An 18,916-nucleotide genomic window follows, 5' to 3' on the forward strand; every position below is an offset into this window, starting at 1 on the left:
AACCAATAACAACCTCTAGAAATCTGACTGTAGAATTGATGCTACCAGAGTGGGTGGGAAAAGGGAGGATAGAGTAGGGAGAGGGCACAATGAACTATGGTGGAGATGAAGGGTGCCTTGGTGGTAGGTGTGGTATTTTGCAACTTATACTTGAAGGGTAATAAGATCTTATAGCTCTTAATCATATACAGCATTATAAACCAATATTGCCTCAATGAAAAAAATTTACACTACCATCTATTTCCTCACTCATCTATTCCTTCAATAAGTAGCTATTGAGTGCCAGTGATGTGCTAGACCCCGGGAATATGAGCATGAACCAGCACCAGCACACCTGAGCCCACCCTATTGTTAGAAAGATAAGCATCAACTCCCAAATCACACCAAACAAGAATAAAGATGCATCTATGTATATGAGAGATAAAGGGTACATAAGATAACAGAACACAGAACAAGTTTTTATTTAGGAAAAAAATTGGGGATGTTTCACACAGTGTGTAGAAGTCATCTCCATTATTTTATTTTATAAAAGATAACAGGAGAAATAAAAGATTTAATCTCAGAATAAAGGATATCCCTTTGAATGGAATAAACTTTGCATTTTGAAAATCAAGCTTATATTTTCCCAATTTTTCTGACATTTGGATCAGGGATTTGCCAGCAAATTCTTGGAACTGTATGTCTTGTTATTCTTGGAACTGTATGTCTATGTAGACATAGTGTCTACACAACCACATAGTGTCTACAGAAATGCTGACTACCATTTAGCAGAGCCACACACATCATAAACCAAAAGCATGACATGATTTAAATATTAATGTATCCAGGAGATAGTCAGGCATCCTATTTTCTGTTAAAAAAAAATATTGCATGAGGTTAGTTAGCTGTGGACTGGACTGGTAAGTACTGTGTGGGCAGTGTGGGTACCATTGACTAGCAGGTCTTCTGAGATGAGTGCTCCTCATACTGTCTTTACTATCAGAAATGGATTAATTCCCTGTTGTCTTTTGGGGTTCCACACACAGTTTCTGTGTGAATTGAACCCTTTCTCTGTTGGAAAGAAAAGGAAATACAAAATTAAATCTCCAATATAAAGTGTTACTTCTTGTAAAAATCCCTAATGACCAATATTCACAAGTAAAAGCTCATGAGAATAATTTCATTATGTGTTACCAAAAGAAAATGAATATGAAAATATACTGAATGTGTAGATGTTGAAAATACTGTTGTATCATATAAAAATAATTGAAATTAAAAGCTATTTGACAGGAGGGTGGTTTAAAAGATGTAAAGATGAGGCTACACTAAACGAGTCATACTACCATTCCTATGAGCATTCTCTCAGTAAGATCTAGCTCTTGGTATTCTTGAAAAATACTGAGACTTCTAAGGATAAATGTAAATGTAACTTACAGATGGAAGTTTCATGAGTATGTGGGAGGGTACTTCTATCTGAGAGTAAACTATATCGACTGGGAAAATAATGCAGAAGACAGAGTGATGGTAGTAATTCAGATTTCTATTACAAGAGGAAATGGACTGAGTTCTGTTAGTGATATACTAAATAAATATGTACTTATAGTAGGTTCTTAGCTAAAAGAAATAGAAACATATCACAACTAGCACAGTGAAAAGTGGGTTATTGCAAATGAGTCATAACACCTGTGCAGGGGCAAAAAAGAAAAAAAAAGAACAGAAAATTCTATGGTATGGATTCTAAAAGCAAGTTCCTGACATCCAAATGTTAGAGCTGCAGGAAATACATAGTGATTTCAGGGTTTGCTTTTTACTTGTGAGAATTTGCTTTTAGAAAAGAACACAGCTGCTTGAGGCATTTTTCACTTAATTTTTTTAGCTTACTTTTCTTTCCAGTCTACTCCTGGGAATTAACTTAAGCCAATTTGGTCACTGCATTTGTCAGGAATTATTGTGGGGGAATTTCAACATAGGATGGATGATACCTGTTCAGGTAGAAGAGTGCATCTTAAATTTGCCCCTTCAAGGTGTGTTTCAAGGAAAGGAAGTCTTAGACTGAACTCTGCTGTACATTTTTCAGGTATTGACAAGGAGGCACTGTTATTTTGTTGTAATTTCAGCTTTATACTTCTGGGAACTTGAATATCCCTCACTTGGAAGATTTCTTTGTACAGTTTTGGGACTATTTTCATTGTGGGGTTCAGGTGACCTTCTCATTGGGATCATAGTTATAAAAATAATAATCTTTAGTCATGCTTACCACAGGACTGGTTAAAATTCAAAGTCTAAAAAGTCAAGTATGTAATTACTAGAATACTTCAACATTTGAATTCTCTTTTGTTCAAACAGCAATGGAGGTCAATGTACAATATTGCTATTTCCCTCAGATATCTTGAACTCTATTTGTCTCATCAATGAAAAATCACATCCAGATCCATGATGCTTACAAATCAACCATTTGTGTTGGTGAGAGAAACTAGTTAAGAGCTCAGGTAGCCTTGATTTCAGACTATATTGCAAAGCTATAATAAAAACAGTATGGTATTGGCATAATGATAGACACATAGATCAATGAAGTAGAATAGCAAATCCATAAACAAACTCACATATATGTAATTCATTTTCAACATAGAAATCTAGCATATACAATGGGAAAAGTACAGGGTCATCAACATAAGTTGTGTTGGGAAAGCTAGATAGCCATGTGAAAAACAATAAAATGGGACCGCTATCATACATCATAGCAAAGATAAACTCAATTGATTAAAGACTTAAATGTAAAACTAGAAACTATAAAATCAAAGAAAACATAGGGGGCAAATTCCTTAACATCTGTTTTGGTGATAATAATTTGAATTTAACTCCAAAAGCTAAGGAAGTAAAAATAAAGCTAAATGAGTGAGACTACATCAAATTAAACATTTGCTCAAAAATAGAAACCATCAAGTGGAAAAGGCATTTATAGGATGAAAGAAATATATGTAAACCACATGTCCAATAAGAGGTTAATATTCAATTTACAAGGATCTTATACAGTTCAATAGCAAAAATACAAAATAACCCAATTAAAAAGTGGGCAGAACTGAATAACTTTTTCCCAAAGAAAACATACAAATGACCAACAGGTAAATGAAAAGATGTTCAACATCACTAATCATCAGGGAAATGCAAATCAAAACCACTGTGAGATATCAGCTCATGCTTATTGAATGACTGTTATTTAAAAAAATAATAATAACAAGGATTTACAGAAAAAGGGAAGCCTTTTACAATGTTGCTAGAAATGGGCACTGGTACAGATACTATGGAAAACAATATGAAGTTTCCGCAACTTGTCAAGAATACTACTATGAAATGATCTGACAATCCCAATTCTGGTTATATATCCAAAGGAAACGAAACCATTATCTTGAGAGTTATCTGTGTTCCTTTATTCATAATAGCATTATTCACAGTAGCCAAAGTATGAAAATAGCTTAAGTGCCTGTTAATGGATGAGTGGCTCAAGATAATGTAAGATATATAATTGTGTGTGTGTGACTCTCATACAACACAACTACCAAATGATAGTTCAGGGGTGTCTCGGTGGTGGTAACTTTATGGAGATTACACCTGAAAGGAGAATGAACAACGGTGTCTAAGGTATTAAAAAAAAAAAAAAAAAAGACTACTACCAAAGCAGAAGAACTTTGCACTAGATTTTTAGCAAAACTAGAAATTATTGAGCAGTGAATTGGTAAATGATTATGCACCCCAAGGCTAGTGTGTCAGTGTCTTACTTTCTTAGGAAGTAGTAAAGAACAAGTATGTTTCTCTAGTTCCCAGGGTCCATTTTAGATAACAGAACTTTCAGGTTTTTAATGAGTACCTAGTTTATCTAAAATTCTCTAAGTTTCCTGTTTCAGTCTGTAGATATAGACATGTATTTCACCAATTGCAAAAATTGAAAGTGTAAACATTTAACTTAAGTATTTCCATAGAAAATACAAAATCACTAGGTTATAGTGCTGGGTATTGGAATGATCTGGGGAGCCTGTGCAAAACACAGGTTGCCAAGTCCCACTTCTGGTCTGATTCCTTGGGGCTGGAGTGAGTTCATGAGTTTGCTTTTCTAACCAGCTCCTTTCCATGGCAGGCTTTTGAGAATCTCTGGGCTCCTGCCACCCTCTCTCCATGTGGAATTTCAGATGGCATTCAGACCTTTATTTAAGCAATTGTAAATAACAGGAAAACATGTTTTTAGCTATGAAAGAATAGAGAGGGAGCATTCTGTGTTATCTTTCAAAGAAAAGTGAAGGCATGTCATTAAATTGATTCAGAAAAAGTATTTTTTCTTCAGGCTAAACACACATGATTCAGATACATTGTTTTCTAACACATTTTTAAGACCTGATAGTGTGTAGTAACAAGTTTAAAAAGATAGTGTAGAAGTGATGGAAATATAAGAATCTCACATAAAGGGTATTTTTTTTTTCATCTGCCGTTGCTACAAATACGTGCAAATGAATTTTTAAAAATTGTCACCAATGGGAGAGCAGTTGGGTGTGGAAAACCACCTCCTGGATAGAAAGGAGAAATATTCTAGTACTGAGGGAAAAGAAGATTGGTAGGAAAAACTGAAACACTGAGATATAAGTGAGAATTATGCATAGTAACTGAGGCTCTTTAACTTAGCACATGCAATGTTAGAGCAATTATTCAGCTGGTAACTAGAATCTTGAATTTAATGAATAAATGATCATTCAGTGATGCATCATTAAAAAACATTTTGGAGCTTAGGATTTACCTCTCATAAATTGTTGAAGATTCATAGTATGTAAAATTAACATAATAACACATGTTAAATGGGATATGTGGGTTCATACAAGCACAGGATGTTTATGATGTGAATTTTTAAAATGCTGTAGCAAAGACAAATGCATTGAAAAATGATTTTATTAATTGCCTGATATCAAAGTGTTACAGACTTAAAACTGCAAAATTCTGTGTTTTATATCATCATGCTGTAGGCATATCTAGAAAAGAGGAAAACAAGACTGGCATTGTCAGACCTCAGCTCAGCTGGCATTATTTCCCCTCAGTGCCTTTGAGTCCACAGGAACTTGCAGAGGGGATGTAGGGAACAAAAGGAGCACCCCATAACACCTCCTCCATGGTAGCACTTTAAACAGGGCCTCTTTTTGGTTGAGCCCTGTGAGACTCAGAATCCCAGAAGGGACCACTCAGTGCCGCTGCAGTCCTGAGGTCCTGCTCTGCTCACTGACCTGCCACTGCCACACTCAAGCACTGCTGATGGACTATCTGTGTCCTTGCAGAGTATGGAACCATTCAAATTTAAATTAGCTCTTAACTCATTAAATAGTTAACATTTTAGATTTATGCCAGAAACTAAATAAATTTCTTACCAAGAACATGTTTAATGTGAAATTTACTCCTTTAAAAATATGAACACAAGTCTTTATAGTTTTTTAAAGTGAACAAAGTAAACACATTGAAATAGGATAAAATATTTTTATACATATATTACAGTTTTATTGAACAGAAGGTGAATGTATTTGGTATGACTTTATCATGGTGATTGGGTTTGATGTTTACTTTTTTATTGTTAAAATACTACTTTCCTAATGGAAAAGCATAAAATTTTCCACTATGCATGATAATCCTCAAAAATGTTTTAAAGAAGAAAAAGTATTAAGGAAAGCACACAGCAGTGTTGCTGTGTGTCTGATGGGCAGCCACTTGGCATAGGTTTATACTTTGATTAGCAAGGAGGTTAATGTTGCTTTCTACTCTGTGGTGCTTCAGGATAGTTTAATGTCACGGTTGGCCGTGCTCCTTTCTTTCATTGTCTAGGATTGCAGTGTAATTCTTTGCTCACCATCACCCTCTTGTTTCTGCCCTGCCCACATGTCTCCACAGATCATTTTGTGTTTCTCTCCAGTTGGTCACACGCTGAGAGTTAGAGCTCGGAAGTTCCCAGCCATAGTTAACTGCACGGCTATTGACTGGTTTCATGCGTGGCCACAGGAGGCTCTAGTCTCAGTCAGCAGGAGGTTCATTGAGGAAACCAAGGGAATTGAGGTATGCTGGTCAGACTCTGAAAATCTCTCTCTCTCTCTCTCTGTCTGTCTCTCTCTCTCACACACACACACAGACACACAGAGTTAGTAAATAAGCACTTTCCAAAATATGCCTCCCATCAGAAACTTACCCTTGTTTAAAGTAATACAAGCATCTTGGTTAATTTATATTATATGGAAAATGAAGACCAACCTTTTTGCACCAGGCTGAGATGCATGTGCACTCACATACGCAATCACACAAAGCACGTGAATATATTCTCATTCATGCAGGGGCTCATGAGAAGGCCAGGGTCATTGCTGCCTTGAGTCATAATAGTGTTTAGTGAATATAAATCCTTTAAATATACAACTGAAAGCACAAATAAAAAAGTAGCCACCCACAGTCATACAATACTTTATTTTAACAAAGTAAGGCAGTTATTGTGATTTTTCTCATTATAGTACTGACAGATAAATGTCAGGGATTTAGTAATCACTAAATCAAATGTATCTGTTTCTTTGTTTTATGGTTTTATTTTATGAGATATGTTTGTCACTCAATCATAATGAAATTCGCACCTCTGGTTATATTATTAAATGGCTGCATGAAACAACAACAAAAATCCCAAGTGTTTAGATTCAAAGGAAGAAAGGAATGTGAGGTATACTTTCATAGAACTGGAGCTTTATATCTGGTGCCTTTCTGATTAGTTAGGAGGGGTGGTGATTGTGAACATTTCTTAGAGAGGTTTGTCTTCTGATTCCACTTAGCAATAAAGAAAAAGTTACCTAAAGTAGAGCAGAAATCCAAATGATTGTCTGAATCAAAAAGAGAATTGAGGGCCTACCTGGTGGGGCAGCAGTTGAGCACTGGGTTGCAAAGCTGCCCTCAACCTCTGCAGCGCCGGTTCGATCCCCGGCAGCTCCCCGGCCACCGGAGGAGGGTCCCACATGGTGCGCAGACCTCTCCTGCCGCCCGCTGCTCCCCTCAGCAGTGTACTTCGGTCCTTCTGCCTGCTCTGCTCCCCGCTCTGGCTCTGGTGAATTCTCTCACCCTCCCGTGCTTCTGACTGTACCTAGTGCTTGTATAAATAAATAAATAAATCTTTTTTAAAAAAAAAGAGAGCGAGAGAATTGAGGAAATGTAAGGAATGATGTCTGTTTGCAATTGAGAGTTTATGATAAACAGGGACAACCTACTGTAACCAAAGACACACCTGCCATTCTTCCAAAGCAGTCCTTTAACATTTGTGTTGAATCTTTTGGTGGCCAGATGGTTAGAAATTTAGGCATAGCTACATATTTAATTATTTGTATGCAGTTAAAATTATTGTTTATATTTTCATGTTTTACATATCTATAACTTTATTATATATAATTTATTGTTTTCCTATATCATCTATTAATCTGATATTTAATGTTGAATTGCCAGGAAAGAAATGTCAACCTTTATCTAAAATATGTATACAATAGAGGTTTTATGATACTCAAATACCTTACCTCTCCTTTCCTGCCTACTCACACTTAAAATATTTCTAGAAATAAATGAAAAATACTCACCTGTACCTTAAGAAAAATAACAGCAGCCACTGGTTTCCTGGATAAAGAACGAATAATCTTCATCTATGAACCTATTTTTCAAAGTGATTTTTCACTGTCAGGGAGCACCGCAGAGCAGTTCTTCCATTTTGGAAAATGAATGTAAATTTGTTGTGAACTGATGAGGAAGGTGGTAGACATTGGCAGGAGTGGTTAAAGCTTGTCTAAAACACTGCTTTCATTATTCCTTGTCTTCCTGAAGAGGCTAAGTCACCCTGTTTAATAGACACTAACACTAGTATTAGGTAAAGTCTGCCAAAAGATTTTATACTTCAAAATCTGGAAAGCCATTAAATATAACAAATCATGGTCACAACAAACAAATATCTAAAACTACTGCTAGGTTCACTGCATTACTAGAATTATGTAGGACATTATTTTGTCTTATAATAATTACAGGAAGGGGTCATAATAACCATTTATCAGAGGGGAGAGAGTCTGTATCTTTTGATAGCAAAATTCTGTTTTACCCAGTTCTTTTTGTATCAGGCTGGTATTGTCAGTAAGAGGTAAGGACCAATGTACTTTACTTCTAATATTACTTTCTCTATGTCTGGGGGAAACCAGACATAGTTGCATGGTATCAGTTTGTGTCTGACCCAGGGCTTTTAATGTCCTTGCCTTTACTGCTTTGGTGCAGACTTTCTAGGCAAAGTAGGAACCACTTTGGAAACTCGCTGCTGCAGCTCCATGTGCCAGTGACCATTGACATCTGCTGGACGAGGCAGGACTTGCATCATGTTAGTCCAGAGGCTCCTAGAAGGCCCTGAGCTTTATCTGGTGGTGTCATGACGCCTCCTATAGGAAGCCGAGAGCCAAATAGGAGTTGAAAAAGCACTTTGCTATTTCTATGGAGCTGAATTATGCCTGGAAACAAATTAGCCAGATGATTTCATTTCAGTGCAGTGTGCTTATTTCACTTTCCCACCTTCCTAATTTGTTACCCAGGAGCAGTAATTATAATTTAGAGTGTAACATGTCTGTGTTCCTTTTAAAAATGTGTGGTGCCTTTTCTGTAAAGGTCAAAAATAGCTTTTAAATTTTTTGAATGAGCACTAATTTGATCACTTTCTGAGTTTTAATTTCTACCATTAGGATTGAAAGTTATCAGCATAATTTAGGCACTTCTTAATTATTGACCTCATTTGCTAAGTGTGAGGTACTTACACAAGGTGACCCCCTTTAGCCACAGAGAAAGGATTCATTAAAGGCAAGCGGTTTTGTGTGTGTTGACATATAATTTTCAATCAGTACACACTCAGCAGCCAGGGGTGTGTCTAAGTAAATGTTTGTGCTACTTTCCTGTTACCTGGTAGTGAACAAAATGACAACTGACAGAATGACCAAAATAATTTGACATTTCAGTATCAGTGGGTATTTATCTGAAGATCTTGTTTCCACACACACTCCTCCTCACAGAGGATTTGTAAATAGAGATGGGAGGATGCACTGGAGGGATGGGGAGAAAGAGAGGTCCTTTGAGAGAAGTACGCTGGGAGGAGAACTTACTAGAAAGTGTGTGCATCCCAGTGAGGAACATTCAAGAGAAAATTGGGAGATGGGTATTAAAAGTATTTTTGCTTTTCAAGTCAAAATAGACAATAGACAGACATGACAGCAGGGCCTAATGAGAGGAGAAAACATTGAAAGGAAATGAAAAAGTGAGCTGAGTGAGATGTGAGGTTTGCACTGGCAGGAGTAGCATGAGGGCTGAGCAGGGTGGAGGAGCCCATCCTCCACAGGCTTGTTCATCACCTGGCAAGATAAAGTTCTGTCCTTTCATGTGATGGGCCTGAAAGTAATTACACAAGCTCAGCACCATCAGCTTTTTTCAATGGAATGAATTTATTCCACATGCCAACACCTCTTCATTCCAGACTTGTTGCAGGGCTTGGGAACTTAGGAATTGCATATTATGCTACCATATCTTAAACCCATCATGAAAAATGTCCTTTCTCCAAGGAAAGTTACATAACTGCTGTATTTAAAGACTGATTGCTGCAGTGGTCGATCGCTTGTTTTAAAAATGTTAAGCCAAGCATGAAAAGCAGTAAACAATATTTTGTCAGAGATAGCTAGGTTGGCAGCATTTCTGTTAATGTTTTTTAGTACAATTCTTGCTTTGAAATGTGAATTAGAATTATCTGGTGTGAACAGAGAAGTAGAAAGATAATGATGTTCAGTAGAAATTCTACGAATTTGGAAGAGATAGCCTTTTTCTGAGGAATGTTGAAGTCACTGAAAAGAGCAAGACAGATACAATCAAATTTGCCTTGAATCCATCTAAATCTCATGTGACTCCAGGGTACACTCAATAAGTGAGAAAAGGCACAGGTAGCTGTTACCATCCTTTTTCCTTCTTCAGCCCACATTCTCCTTTTTGCACACAATGCACACAATACTGTTCATCATACAGTTCTTCCTCTGTGCATGCTAATCCAATTTAGAATAGAATTGCAAAGCATAGTCAGCTGCTTCCCAGGATTTTTTGCAGTTAACTAAACTTAGGAAACCTTTTTGCTTTAAAGGTAGATCCAGTTTTTGTAGCTACCCAGGAGCCTGGCATATAGTTAAGCTACAAGTTTATCTAAGTCAAATAGAGCCATCAAGACATCCAAGTTTTGTTTATGGTTTTCCTGGGTGGACTGGACTCCCCAGAACCAGCCACAACTTGGCTTAATCAAGCCACAACTTGGCTTGATCTCAGAGGAATAGCTGGCTTCTGCTTCACCTCAGACTCTTTCGGTCTTTATTTGCTTCTTCGTTTTAATGTTTTGTCAGAGAACCATGGCACCCCTTTCACCCCTTTCACTGTTTCTTGCTTCCTAATCTTTCAGGAAATTCATCTAAAAGGTTATGGGATTGTGCTGAACTTGTTCTTGCCTTTGACCAGGACAAAGTTAAATTGGTTCTAAAATTAAAGCCAAAAAAAAAAAAAAAAGTATAAACAACCTAACAACGAAATGCAGTCGCTACAGTAACAAACAAGAACTAAATGCCAGTTTGGGATTTAGAAAACCTAGCATTGCCTTTAGTGCTCCTGGTTGCCCTGTGAGGTGTTGGTAATCTTCCTGGAGCTATCCTTGGGGCTCTTGCTACTCACACCAACTGCAGAAGTTAACACTCCGAATTTGCATTGCTTATTACCTCAAATACCAGCCTCTAAGGAGGGACCACTGGTTTCTCTATCACACAGTTGAGTGGATAAAGGCCATGAGCACAACATCACTCTGAAGGTAAGGGACCCAAGAGGTTCTGACACTACAGCCCATCGTCTTAATCCTTCTCTTGACTGTTGCACAAATTTTTAATATTTTTTGAAAGAAAAAAAAGGAAAGGAAGAAAACAAATGGTTAAAAGGAATGACCTTAGGTTTTGTGGCAGGAGGGAGTGCAAGGAGTGTCAAAATTTGTCCAACTTTACAGAACTGGAAATCTAATACAAGTCCTGGGATTTGAACCCTGAATTCCTGAATGCCTCCTGGAGTTTTTCTTAGAGTAAATCAGTACTAAGAGGAGCTTAGGAGAGGTGCTTAAATACAATACTGCTCATTTTGCACATTATCAAAGTTTCTTTATTTGATTAAACAATCCTCCAACCACAATCTCTAATTAATCTAGTACCAACTTTTACCAGCTCCAAAAGTAACTAAAAGGTACCAATAATTGATTTTATAATTCCATGGTTTGGAAGTCTTAAAAAAGTAACATAGATATTAAATAAGATATTAAATTAACATATATATTAAATAAATAAATTTTATATCAATTATACCTCAATAAAGTTGTAAAATAACTTATATAGAAATAATTTGAGAGAGACTCTCAGGATGGACTGTAGGTATCAGACATTATATATGAAAATTAACCCAAGTTAAACTTAAAAAGTTTTTTGTTCCTCTGTCCCCTCTCTTTTGCCCACCCTTCCTCCCTATCTTGAAAGCAGTGCTCTTTGACAATTTAAATTTAAAATTACAGACCAGTATAGTCCTCTTCAATGGTTCTGAGAAGTGTAAAGTCCTAAATAACACTGAAGATGCTTGATTTAGTGCTGACCTCTTGATATTGGTGTTTCAGTCATTGTTTTGTTGTCCTCTTGGGCACTTGCTGTCAGAGTCAGGTGACTGGGGTGCGTGGTGAGGCAGCCACTCCCACCACCCCAAAACTGTCACACCAAGTAGCAGAGATTTGTTTGTTTGAGTGTTTACAGTGAGCCAACTGAGAGAGTGGAATTAAACACTTTGTCTTCCCATGAGGAAAAAGGAGTTTCGTTTTTGCTTTTGCTTATGCCCTGGGCACGCCATTGTTTTCCAAAGCATCCGAGCAGGGAAACCTTGGATTGATAACCACTTGATACTGGCACTTCGCTTATTTTTATTTTTGCCTCCAGCACATTTGGCTGCTAAATGACTACAGAATGGGATCAACTGGTTTTCATTAAGGGGCCAAATGTAGCAGGAACGATGCTTTTCACTGGCATCTTTAAAAGTGAAAAATACAGCATTGCGTTGCCATCGCTGCGCAGCACCAGCAGCCCTTCCTCTCTGCTGCCCCCACCCCAAAAGAAAACTGGAGATAAATGAATGGCAGAATAAATAATTTATGCTAATGAAATTACTGCAATTAGTAGTTCTACAATGACCCTTTTAAAAGCCACAGCTGTTAATGTCAGGAAGTGCTGTCACTACTGACCTTATCATAAGAGAAAGTGACAAATTGAGAATGCAGGGAAGACCAGTCATCAAAGAGGTCTGTTCTGGAACGATTAGAGTTTTCTGAAAAACAGTGTGAATTACAACCAGCTGCTCCCTGGCTCCGCAAGTCTCCCATGCTGTGCCATTTTGTTAAGCCTGATAACAATAGTTATTTTGCCCCATTGAGACAAGTTGTCTCGGGCCACTTCCAGCTCTACCGGAAACCACTTCTTCATCTCAGATTTACAAATGAAACTGTTGTTAAAGAGAGCTTTTCAGGGCAGCCGAGGAGCCTCCTCATAAGGATCATGGTTGGGCGGAGGCCAGGGTGCTTGTTTTTTTCTTTCCCTGTAAGGAGGTTGCACTTGGCTGGGGAAGTATTTATCTGTATCGAAGAAAGATATGTGCCCACATTAAAGCGAGGCAGGACAGGAGTGAATTTCTGCCATGGTTATATTGCTGCCTAGCTTTTTTAAAGATAAAACCCCCCAGGGGACATGATTTATATCGTTTATATAACTTCCTTGTAAATTTATATTTTCTAGCCCACTGGTTTGATAATATACACATGTCTTGGATCTACCAGACACAAAGAATGCTCAGGATTTGTATCATCCTGTATTTAGCGTTTGCCTTAAAATATTATTTTAGTTAGGAGTCTTATGGATTTTCGATATGCAGAACAATCCAGGGTGGAAATAATTTTTAGCCAGGAATTTTTCTTGATGTCAGAAAGCTAAGTGTTTAGATGCTGCTCAGCAGCCGCTTGGCCGGCCCCTTCTAACACCCCTGCTTGTGATATTAATGGCTCAGGTTTGAAACATTTAACTGCATCACCAGCCACTTGTGTGCAATTTTCCCAAAGATGTCGGAGCATTATTGACAACACTTTGGTAAATTATGTGTGACTTTCCTAAGAGTTGGTGTAGCTCATTTAATTCGTATTAATTGATTTTTAGGCTTCCCTTGATTAATTGAACCTGGTTCATCTTGTACAGATTGCAATAAATAATCATTAAAATGAGGGAGATGTGACTCCACAAATTAAAAAGTTAACTACTTCAGAAGTCATAGAGGACAAAATGGAAAGAGTGTATGGGGGTGGGGGGAGGACCCTTCAATAAATCTTCAAATAAGAGTTATTTGGAATTTTTGTTGTTGTTTGGTTCAAATGAGAATAGAAATGATTATGATTATTTTTGTCCCAGAAATGTTGGTCCCTGCCATCCAGTTTGCCTTTAGGTGGGCTTTTACCAAACTGTATTTCTCAGCATTTTTTTTTTTTTTCAGTGACTGCAGGGTTGTTGGTACCCTTTGACTAAAGTTTAGTTTGAAAGCAACATCAAAAATACTTCTCAGGCTACTGTGTCTTAATTTCTTCCTTTTCTGTTTTGCACACTTGGTAGATAACAATCACGTTGTGAAAAGCAGTCCTTGTTTTGTGTGTTGGCTTAAGGATTTGGTATGTTAAGCACATAAAAATCCTTTGCCCTACTTGGCGAGAAGAGTTACTAAAGCTAAATGCTTTCCTGTCATCTCTGATCCTGTGTCTATCCCTTAAAGGCTGAATAAACTTCCTAGATTCTGCTATAGTTTTATTCAGTCTTTTAGAAAAAAAAATCTTGGTATAATTTTGCTAATTTTTCCTTTTTTTTAAATTGCATTTTTAACTGGAGAGACTTTCCTGTGAATTGCTATTTTCATGTTTTCAGCCACTGGAAAAAGATTCCATTAGCCTTTTCATGGCACACGTTCACACCAGTGTAAATGAGATAAGTACCAGGTATTACCAGAATGAGAGAAGACACAACTATACCACCCCAAAGAGTTTTCTAGGACAAATATCGCTGTTCAACAACCTGTTAAAGAAGAAACAAGAAGAGGTATCCCAGAAGAAAGAGCGCTTGGTGAATGGAATCCAGAAGCTAAAAACTACAACTTCTCAGGTATGACCAGGATGTGTTATTACTGAGTGAAATGTACCCGCTTAAAATTCTTTTGAAGCAACATTTTAGCCCATTTATATAAGATGCCTGGTGCCAAAATTTACAGTTTAATGACACAAAGAACATACTGTTCCTTTCCTGAGCTTAGAAAAGATTGGCCAATTACTCTCACAGCTGGTTTGGAGACAGGCGTTCCCTTGTTGGCCTCATTCAGGGCAGCATAGGGGTGTGGAAGTGAGCTGGCACAGCTGGATTCCCCCTTGTCTCTGACTGCTCTGAGTTTTAGCACCTGAGAATGGAGCTTGCATCCCTTTTGAGCTCAGGTTCTCAACCCTCCCAATGAAGATCTTCACTCATCTTTGAGCTCAATGAACACCTAAGAAAGTTGTTTACTAAGGAGAAGGTGTTGATTTTTAAAATATGGAATTGACAGGTATAGGGAAGAAAAAGAGGGAAAAGCAATAAAGAGTGTTGCAGAAATAAATTCTAGCCTTTTACCCAGGCAGGGGAAGAACAAGCGGTACTTAAGGAATGGTGAGGTCAGGAAAGCTTCATTACTCATGCATGAGGTCTCAGACCTGGGTAGTCCCATCAGGTCTGAGCACTTGGTAACAAGTGCTCAAAGAGTTTCTTTTTTACACAATCACTTTACATTGATAAAGTTGGTTAGTTAGCATACAAATTCTTGACTCTGGAAAAGGGGAAGGATATAGATCTTTCAGGATGGCCTGCTGCCAGACCTTGTTTAGATATGCTTATTAAGGAAGCAAACTTATTATTTACATTTCCAGGTCTATGACTCTTTAACAGGGAAAGATTTCTTTTTCTTAGCAGTTCCTTTTCTAGAGTATAGAGATAAAATGTATATCATTTCCTGATAAGGATCAATGTGATTGGGGTCCCTCATCTAACAGTTTTCTCCGAATTTGGTATCTATTCACTCCTTTTAGCCACCCTTTCTCTTAGGTGAAAGTATCCAGGACGGCCTCAGCCCCGGTCATAAAACCTCCTGCTACCTCGAAGGACAGACTCTAACCTGCAGGTTTACGTCTAGAGAGTTATTATAGGATATTCACCATGTGTGGGTCTGTACACATGTATGTCATCTAATTTCATTGTTTAAAAACAAGTTTATGAAATAGATGTTGCTACTAGCATTTTAAATGTGGCACCTACTGAGTTTAAGGTCACAGAGTCAATGAGGATGAGATTTGAACCAAGATCTGTCTTACTCTAAAGCCTGTCATGATCCATGGTCAAGTACTGCCTCTCTGTGACTAGGGAAAATATATTAGAATGAAAGAGTATGGAGACTTTATAGAGTGATTCAACCTTTCTCTGAGGCAGCTGGGCCCTAGAACTGGAGGAAGAAAATGCTCACTGATGGTCCCCTGAAAGCCAGGGGTCTTGTTCAGAATCCTCTCATTCTGTCAGGTCACACTCTCACCTTTCAAAAGGTTGAGCCAATTCTTCACCAAGCAGGCTCAGTGGCCCATCTCTACGAGGCTAGAAATACATCAGATTTGGTTGAGGGACCATTTGATGGCACCTTTTCATGCAGGGCTCTGTGGCCATGTCCTTCAAACCGACTCTCAGCCAGAGTGCTGCTTGCTTCTCTCCCCTTTGTTTCTTCTACAGGCATGGCTTCTTGGGAAAGCACTGATCTGTGACTGTGAAAGAGAAACCAGAGTGAGAAGGTTTCTGAGACAGTTTCTTAGATCGATGTGAAGAGCAGTTGCTGAAAGGCTTCCCAAGTGTAAAATCATATTTATACATCTTTTTTTTTTTCAAAGAACTGTCATTACTCTTATTTTTTTTTAATTTATTTATTTATGCATACAAGAACTGAGGTGTAAGCCAAAAGTGCAGGGGATGAAAATATTACCAGAGACAGAGTGGGGTACAGAACAGGCAGACCTACTGAAATACGCTGCTACGGGAAGCAGCGGGTGAGACCGGAGAGGTCTGCTGCACCATGTGGGTTGCTCCCTGGCCTGCTGCAGTGGCGAGGGATAGCTTAATAGCTGAGACTTTAACCCCTGCACCACTGGGGAGGCCCTACTCTTCTTTTATCTTTATACTCTTTATTGCTTTTCCCTCTTTTTCTTCCCTATGCCTGTCAATTCCATATTTTAAAAAATCAACACCTTTTCCCTAGTAAACAACTTTCCTAGGTGTCCATTGAGCTCAAAGATGAGTGAAGATCTGTATCTCAGAAATTTGTCCATTTGAATGAGGCCCCAAACCAAACCTGTTGACTTTGCCCCCCACCCCCCAGGAAAAGGTAATGTTGGCACCCAAGCTGAGCCATCAATACTGGTGGGGCAGTCCTTGGTACAGAAAAAAATAGTTACTGTGACACTTAAGAGTCTTCTTCCCAAGTGACAGAGATTCCCAAAAGTGGAATAACAACTCAGTACATACCAGCGGCATTAGGGGAAACGGTGGAGAGAGAGCCTGTGGTTCCCTAATAACCATCTCACTTACCTGTTGATACCAGGGGGACAAAGGGGGGAAGGGGAAAGAATGGGACAGGCAACCAGAGCATCTGGGCTGCTTGGGGTCTCCTTCTCCCCCTCAGCTAGAAACAAGAGGTAGAAAGTCTGAGACAAAGATACAAGAAACATAAACTGAGGACAACTGGTGCTTTCTTTTCATTGTTTTTTTGTGCTTGCAGTGTTCTTAGTATCAGAAGAGTGGGTGGAACACTTAACAGCTCCTTAAGAGTTTTTGATATAGGTTCACTATGAAAAGGGAACATGGTTTCTTGTGTGTACAACTGGAAAGCCTTCGAGGGGAGTATATGGGTGCAAGGAGCAAAATGCTTGCCTGCTGGAGCTGGGTCCTCTACAGGTCTGCCTTAAGCAGCTCCATAGCCCGCTATCTATGCAATTTGAAATATAAATGCCTAAACTTAGTGCAGTTTATTCCTTGCAATAAATCTGTAAACCCTTTTTATAGCCACATTTTGCCCCTCTGGATGTCAGCATAGGTCATCATAGTGACCTTCCTTCATCAATGAGGCCTTGCAGTGAGGGCTAGAGTCACTGAATATTTCAGACCTAATAGCTTTCTTAGAAACTGAAATTGGGCTCAAAATAGTTTCCTCCCAGTCTCTTAGATGATTCTTTTGGCTATTGCCTAACACATGACAAATTTCATATAGCTAAATGTAGCAGAGAAGCAAATGTCACATGCAAGTTACTCTGAGTTCATAGAGAGGCTGAAAAATCAGTCTTAGCTTAAACTACAATAGGTCATAGTAATAGCAGTCATAGCAGAATGTGAATAAACTGTGGGGTGGGGGGGGCACTTCACAGGGTCACTTGAATATTGTAGTGGGGTTTCAGTCCACAGAAGGAACCGTTGAAGTGCCTTTAGCTGTTGAGTCAAAATTAATGGTTAGGATTACTCTTAATTGTATGATTTTTAAAAAATATTTATTATTTGGGAAAATAAGTGGAATGAAGAGTTAATTATCATGATGTATAAAGTTGCTTTCCTATGTTTCTGAAAGCCAAGTTGTGTTTTTCTCTCCAGTATTTCTCCTTGCTTTTGTTGACATGATCCTTAAACATAGGAACCTAGTAGGGTCTATGGAACCTCATCAACTCCCAGCTTACAAAATGATTCTTAGTTTTACATGATTAATCTGTTGATGCCTCAGAAGACTGAGTTCCGCAAGAACTGAGTGAAGTTATTTAGGCCAAGAAGGACCTTCTAGGGCTAGTTTTCTAGGATACACACTAAGAATCCAGGACAGTTCTTGAGCTTTTGATGACACTGTTCTGATACACACAAGGCACTGGTGGTTTGCCCTTCTTAGTTAGGTATTAAGTGGAATCTTACATGAGATGAAAAAATTGGGGGCTTCCCCTGGTGACGCAGCGGTTGACCGCTGGGTTGCGAAGCTGCCCGCAGCCTCTGCAGCGCTTGTTCGATCCCCGGCTGCTCCCCGGCCACCGGAGGAGGGTCCCACATGGCGCGCAGGCCTCTCCTGCCGCCCGCTGCTCCCCTCAGCGGTGTACTTCGGTCCTTCTGCCTGCTCTGCTCCCCGCTCTGGCTCTGGTGAATTCTCTCACCCTCCCGCACTTCTGACTGTACCCAGTGCTTGTATAAATAAATAAATAAATCTTTAAAAAGAAAAAGAAAAAATTGGGAAGGCCATTTCATATTTTGTGGGAAGAGGTAAGAGCTCTCTGTGAACATTTTGATCAAACTAAGCAATTGACCAAGTAAAGTGGTAATAGCCAATGGGTCCTGATGGCTTCACGCTTTGTGAACCCTGTAGCAATTTTCTGCTGGCACATGCAAGGTCTCCTTTCACCAAGCACATCTTCCTAAGGCCTCTGCTGTCCTGAGCCTGAGTTGCATGAGACCAGAAAAGCAGGAGACCCATCTACAATGGTGAAACCTTGTGAGTGCTTCCTGACTGCAAAGATTGAGAAGATAAACTTCTATTATAGTTGGTGCTGAAGATAATTTTATGGAAAACTTATTTTTATTCCTAAACAGTGGGAAAAATAGGACTGCATTTTTACACATAGGATTGTGCCAAATCACGGAGAAAAGGATAAAAAAAAAAAATGCAAACTGTTCAGGATCCCTGGATTCATTTTCAAATATAAGCTGTACCTTAT

The 18,916-nt window shown here is 38.6% G+C and overlaps 1 protein-coding gene across 1 annotated transcript in view; it reads left to right on the plus strand.

Moving 5' to 3' along the window:
• The window catches only part of DNAH11 (dynein axonemal heavy chain 11), a gene marked incomplete at its 5' end in the record, with an annotated part of 290,362 nt that overhangs the window by 176,367 nt on the left and 95,079 nt on the right, over nucleotides 1–18,916 (plus strand). Inside the window, 2 exons of the mRNA XM_084230443.1 lie at nucleotides 5,896–6,057; nucleotides 14,043–14,276. Coding sequence (XP_084086569.1) covers nucleotides 5,896–6,057; nucleotides 14,043–14,276 — 396 coding nt within the window. The remainder of the gene's footprint in view (nucleotides 1–5,895; nucleotides 6,058–14,042; nucleotides 14,277–18,916) is intronic.

This window comes from Talpa europaea, assembly GCF_964194135.1.
Source record: "Talpa europaea genome assembly, chromosome: 3".
NCBI lineage: Eukaryota > Metazoa > Chordata > Mammalia > Eulipotyphla > Talpidae > Talpa > Talpa europaea.